General features: G+C 53.8%; 1 protein-coding gene across 5 annotated transcripts in view; it reads right to left on the bottom strand.

Moving 5' to 3' along the window:
* Nucleotides 1-433: 433 nt before the first annotated feature.
* The window catches only part of LOC125723630 (zinc finger protein 385A-like), a 58,159-nt gene continuing 52,315 nt past the window's right edge, over nt 434-6,277 (bottom strand). For all 5 annotated transcript variants that reach the window (XM_049000406.1, XM_049000403.1, XM_049000402.1 and 2 more), the window contains 4 exons: nt 3,474-3,800; nt 1,466-1,650; nt 1,290-1,382; nt 434-1,177 (listed from right to left, as the gene is read on the bottom strand). In XM_049000406.1, the coding sequence (XP_048856363.1) occupies nt 935-1,177; nt 1,290-1,382; nt 1,466-1,650; nt 3,474-3,800 (848 nt within the window). In that variant the 3' untranslated portion in view covers nt 434-934. The remainder of the gene's footprint in view (nt 1,178-1,289; nt 1,383-1,465; nt 1,651-3,473; nt 3,801-6,277) is intronic.

Raw genomic sequence — 6,277 nt, 5'->3', positions numbered from 1 at the left:
GGCTCCTCTGCAGGGGAGACCTTCTCACGACGAAGCAAACGCAGTACCCTAGAGCCACAGTGTCACCAAGCCCCCCCCCAGAGGAAAACCTCCTGCACGGGGAGGCTGATACGCGCGATGCCTGATTGCACGCCATGACGTCGGGTCGGGGGTGTCGGAGTCCTCCGTGGCCAGCCACTCGTGGGAAGTAATCCCGAAAAACGAGTGGCCAGACCCCAGTCCCACCAACTGTCCTGCGTGGTGCCGCTGACAACCAGCTGCGTTTTCACCCAGGCTTTGGATTCACCACTAATGCTTAAACATCTATTTGTTGGTCTGTTTGTTTGACAAGCCGATAGTTGCCATAGATACATGTTGGTTAATGGTTTCATTTGCTGACCTCAGGCTCTCCTTTGTGTCCCCCCCCCACACCCCCCCAGCTCTGCTGCTCCCCCCTTGGGATGGGTCCACGGTCACACTGATTCGGCTACTTGCTGTCTACTGGGCACAAATAGGTTACAGCCAAGAACACTAAAAGCCACTAGCTCATATCTAAGGACCATTTGGACTGAACAGGGTGACAACACAGAAGAGCGGAGAGACGCTGTGGTGCTCATGCCGCGCCTCTGGGGCTACGGAGCGGATGTGTGGCAGGGGAGCCCCAGCAGGGAGAATGTACAAGGAGGGGGTGTCTGACACACTATTCCCACCCAGAGTCCGAGAGAGTGCCTGAAGGTCTGGGAACAGGGAAGCGGGGGGGCGGGAGGGTCTCTCCTCTAGGACAGTTCCTTCCTTTTCTATCCCTGCACTTTTCTGGATGATTTTGATTTCGTTGCTGATTATTATTATTATCATTGTTATTATTATTACTATTATTATTCTTTAATATGGTGTATTTCCTCACAGTGTGCTTTCAGAAGTGCCGTTCCTGACTGACCAAAGCTGAGCTGCGGAGTCAGTAAGGAGAAAAGAGGACGGGTCCATGGGAGGTGCGAATGGGCCCGGGGGCGGGTCTCAGAAGGGCGTGTGCGAGGGGCGGGGCCTGTAGCAGGTGATGATGCGCTGGGGGGCCTGCGGCGCGGAGAGCCAGCTGATTGGAGGAGGCTGCTGCGGCCATCGCCGCGGCGACGGCCAGGGGCGAGGGCAGGAGGCTGGCACCCAGAGCTTTGGGGAGGTCCTTGGTGAAGGACAGGGCGGGCTGGGAGACATGGGAAGAGTAGAATGGAGACATGAAGCGAAGGTCTGGCCAAAGACTGCTGTCCCTGCATACTTTCACAGCACTTTCGGTCAGCAGGGGGCAGTGTTCTCACCGTGAGGTCTGTGGCCCGGTGCTTCTTGTAACGGCTGAGCAGGGGGTTGGGTTTGCCAGCGACGCCGTCCCGGTGCCGTCGGCTCGATATGTGCTGCGGAGAGGCAGATGCGTCATCATCTGTGGTGAGGGACACGGAACCAGGGCCTTGTGGTCGAGAGGGTCGGGGCCGCTCACCTGTTTGAGCTGCAGCTCCGAGTTGACCCGCACGTTGCAGATCTCACAGTGGAAGGTGCGTTCCTGAGTGTTGGGGTCCAGGGGTCCCCCTCCCTGCTCTGTGCTGGGTTTGGGGCCCAGGCGGGGGTACGCCTTGATAGGGCCTAGACCACTGCGAGCCTCCAATATGGTTTTGTGTTTGGTACCTGTAACCCAACGCAGGATGAGATTCAGAAAAGAGAATCACTACAAAATACATTAATTCCTATTCTCACATTAGAATACAGGGAAATACAAGCATGCTAGTTTTGGTGGGTGCAATGCTCAGTAATGACCACTAGGAGGTAGCAAAGCATAAAGTAGTAAGCATGTGGCACATGACCGCACTCTGGTTAAGCTGATACGTTATTTAATTTCGCATGGGTTGCACAAGCAACCCTTTAGTGTAATTTTAGCATGAAATTGGAAGACATCTATTACATCATCCCTTCCCCTCCCATACTTGGCTGCTTTATGTCAAGTTCAGTCCGCTGAGGTTAATAGCATCAGTTTAGCGGCTTGGTCTATGCATGACAGCGTACAGCGTTAAGCAAACTGCTTCATGGCGTCAAGATACTTAAAACATAGAAGCTCCCTGATCTGTTCTCAATTTAAATTCCATTCCCTTTCTTTTGCCGCTGTGGGCTGTAGGGATTTTGGGGGCACAATCTCTGAAGCTCTGTACGGTGCCGGTGACCCCCGAGGCCCCCCCTCTCCTGCCTGACACCCCCAATCCCCTCCCATTCTCATTTCTTCCCTGCTGCCTCTGGCTTTTGCAAAATACATAATTTCATGCTCTTGTGTTTTTCAGGCTCGTTTGTGTTGCTTTGTAGGGGAGGGGGGAATAGCCCTGAAATCAGTTCCGAACCTTCCAGAGAAGAGTGCCAATTAACAATGACCTGTGGCCATGTGTGTGCATGTGTGATGCGTGCACGTGTGTGTGATGCGTGCACGTGTGTGTGATGCGTGCACGTGTGTGTGATGCGTGCACGTGTGTGTGATGCGTGCATGTGTGTGTGATGCGTGCACGTGTGAGTGATGCGTGCACGTGTGTGTGATGCATGCATGTGTGCACGAACTCAGTGGGGGAAACCACAGGTGAATGTGACACCTACACATGCATGTGAGCATTAGAGAGCATTGTGCCTTCATTTGTGTGTTCATGTAATGGTCTAGGCAGCTTGCGAATCGGCATGGCGGTGCCCTGTTGGTATCGTCATACATACAGCACCCCCCTTTAATTGTTTAAAGCATCAAAGCTGTAGAAATGGTTTTGGCTTGTTTTTGTTACGCTGAGCATTGCTGATGGCCTGGTGACCCATGGAGAGAGACGTCCACGTCAAGCCTCCAGGTGGCGCCCTGGTCCTCCTGACATTCCTCCGCTTATAAGCCGCTTTCCTTGAGCGGGATTACATCACAGGGCACGCATGTCCTCCAGCAGAGCAACATGCCACGGACAATATAATTAAGTGTTTGTTTTGGGACTTCAGGAGGAGAGACCCATGCAGCTCCGAGACAGAAGATGCAAACTCCACACAAACCGAGCAAAAAGGTGGGATTTGAACCCCTAACCCGACACTGTCCTAAAAAAGAAAGCCCCCCCGCTTACAGAAAGAGCTACATTTCCTGTGCCAATGGATCAAATGATATCTGAGTCAAAGCCATCGTAGATGTACATCCCTATTCAGCTGTGAGGGTCACAGAAAGTTTCCTGTCTGCCACTGTCACCATTCATTCTCATTGGGGGGGGGGGGGGGGGGTATTGTGTCATCACGTGAGTTTATTTCGCTGATTTCATCCTGTGCTCTGTAAAAAATTAATGAGTGCACTTTTTTCCGTCATGAGCGCTGCGTGCTGTCGCGACTCCAGCCTTGCTCAGCCACAGCATCCCCTGAACACCAGCTCAGTGATGCGGGCTAGACAGGTAAGCCAAACTCCAGCCACATCTGACCTGCTCGCCGCACGGGCCGCTGGGAAACGTAGTCCATACCTTTATTGTGCGCCTCCAACTGGGACAGTGAATTGACGGCCACTTTGCACAGTGAACAGTACAGCAGCTTCTTGGCCTTGTCCTCTTCTGACTCAGGCGGGCTGGGAGCCGGGGAGGGGGCTCCCGGGGGCCCCGGCTGGGGCTGATCTGTGCGGGCAATGCCGCAGCCTGGGGTGGAGGATGAAGAGGAGGCGGGGAGAAGAGGGGTGGTGGGAGGGGCCTGCGGTTGGCAAGAAGACAGGGTGGGAGCATCTGGTGTCAGAGGTGAAGTGAGTGGGGGGGGTGCTGGAGTTAGCCCATTTAATGGGGGGAGGGGCTGAGCCTCATCTGCAAGATAGAAGGAGAAGATGATGGTAAATACACCAAAATACACTCCGCATTACCCCCCATTACCCCCCATTACAGCTCCCCTTTGAAGCCGCGTTACGATCCTGAAAACTCTGTGGTTCCAGTGGACACCATGAGCGTGCACTTCCCGGTACTCTGCTGGGGACACAGGAAGTGACATCGTCTGTTTGAACAGCTGCGTATCGCTTCCCTCCCCCCGTATCCAAGACACTTCAGTTGGTGTCTTTTTTTTAGCATGGAAATGTGAAGCAAAATGGGTGTTTGTTAGTAAAACGAGGGCAACAAGCCCCTGGCCAGCTTGAATTGGCCCAGAGGGGGGGTCATGAAGACCCCCCAGCCCCGGAATCTCGGGTGTCCTCCTAGTCTTTCTAGAGGGAAGGTGAACAGTGACCCCATGCTGGCCGCTGAGGAGTCGGCCAGGACGTTATGACTCTCACATTAACTCTGCCGGCCCAGTGACTGTTTACAGTCTGTTGCTTTTACTGCAGTCTGTTCAACAGAAATGACAGGAATTACCGGGGGCTGTGAACGGCTGACTTCGCTGACATTCCTCCAGACAGCACTTCTGTCCTGTGTCTCCGAAGGCAGCCTGACAGGGGGGCGGGTTTTTCTGTCCCCAGTTCTGATGTGCCCCCCACCAGCGGTGCCACCAGGGTATGTGGGTGAATGAGGATCAGGTCGGCCGCTGCGTGTCAGGCCTGGCTGCCCCTTCCCCCTTCCCATGAGTGAACATCCCACATCGCTTTATTCCCTAGATTTTGCTTGAGCAACAGAACTCTGTCTGGGGGAGGGCGGGGGGGGGGGGGGGGGCACACCGGCCGTTCTCAGCCCACAGACATGCACGCGTGACATATTATTCTGCCCTGACTCTGGCTTGGATGCCGGGATGACATGAACATTCTATTTCTCATGGAAAGCAGACAGTGGCCGGTTTGGGACCCCACTCACACCTGTGTGCCCCCCTCGTGGCCTAAAAGCGGCTCCATGGGCCGCCCGCCTGGCCCGCTCCGCCCCTGTCGGATCGCTCGCAGCTCTGTTCATCCTCTGGCATGTTCTGCACCAGGGCTGAAATAACACACCATGCCGGGCGGAGCGTAACAGCGGCACTGCTGAAACACGACGCCCCGCCATCCACCCGAGACCGCGGCGCACCGCATCCCCGTCACCATCAGGGGGTGCCGCGCTGATCCGAATATCGCCAAGGCCACCAGTTCCATCTCTCAGGATGTATGAGGTGACTGAGCAAGACTGGAGCTGCTTGTGCAGTCGTGATGAATTTGGGCCGTGCAGGTGAAGCAGTTTCCTCTGGGATGGCCTGGGATGATCCCTGAAGATCCGCCTACTGTCGCCCAACACAATCATTAATGATTAAAGAAGCTCGAAACTGGACACCGGCTCCTGACGGCCATGACGAGTGTCTGATTCATTATTGAAGAGGCTGCCCTCTCCGGTTGGCTCCTGTGCTCAGTCCAGCCGACGGAGCATTTCTCTACACAAGATGAGCTCTCAGCGTGACCCCAGTGGGTGACACTCGGCTCCAGACGGGCATTCAGGTCTGTGCTTACAGGCCAAAGAAGAAAGGGATGGCATTCACAGCAGGCAGCCGCACTGCATCCCGGTATCGGCAGACCGTGAGATTAAAACGTGAGATTCGGCTCGAGTACTCAGCCCCCACACAGCAGTTAGAGGTGATAGTACTTTAGGGCAGCGTTTCCCAACCCAGTCCTCAGGGACCCACAGTCGGTCCATGTTTTTGCTCCCTTCCAGCTCCCTGCCAGAAAGTTTTTTTGCTCCCGCCCAGCATCCAAGCAAAAATGTGAACTATCTGTGGGTCCCCTAGGACCGGATTGGGAAACCTTGCTTTAGGGTAATAACTTGAGGTAATTATGCATATTATTTAGTAATTACAAAATGTTGTTCCACTGTAAATGTAGCCAGTATCGCCGTACCTTGGTATTTATAGTGCAAAATGTTCTGGCACAAGCTAAAAATTCATGTTCAGTTTAAGTTGTCAGCATAATCATGCCTGAATTAGTCATTTTTAAGTGATTGATTGTGGTCACCTACAAATCTAGGAGTAAAGGATTCACTCGAGACCTGTTTTTTTTTACACATGATCCACACTAAAATGTTTAGTCTCTTCTCCCTGTCAGCTTCCAGCAAACTCAGTGATGGTGAGACCTGGATGGTTTTAAATCCACCCTGATTAACAAACGAGCGACACTATGTGCTACAGCATTGCTGTGTACTCACAGCTGTGTCCTTGCTGAACCCATCGAGGGAGGGGTCATCAAACGATCCAGACAAAGCACTAAACTCCACATGAAGTGTGGGAAGATTTTCCACCACTGAGCCCTTGACCGCAGTTCTGGCACAGCGAGGGGGGGTTGGGGGGGGGTTCATGCTAACAGCTCTGTGTCACATTGCCGAACCCACCCACCAATAGCCATGGACTC

The sequence above is a fragment of the Brienomyrus brachyistius genome, unplaced genomic scaffold (genome assembly GCF_023856365.1).
Source record: "Brienomyrus brachyistius isolate T26 unplaced genomic scaffold, BBRACH_0.4 scaffold50, whole genome shotgun sequence".
Lineage (NCBI taxonomy): Eukaryota > Metazoa > Chordata > Actinopteri > Osteoglossiformes > Mormyridae > Brienomyrus > Brienomyrus brachyistius.
This window is presented reverse-complemented; position numbering and strand designations above follow the sequence as displayed.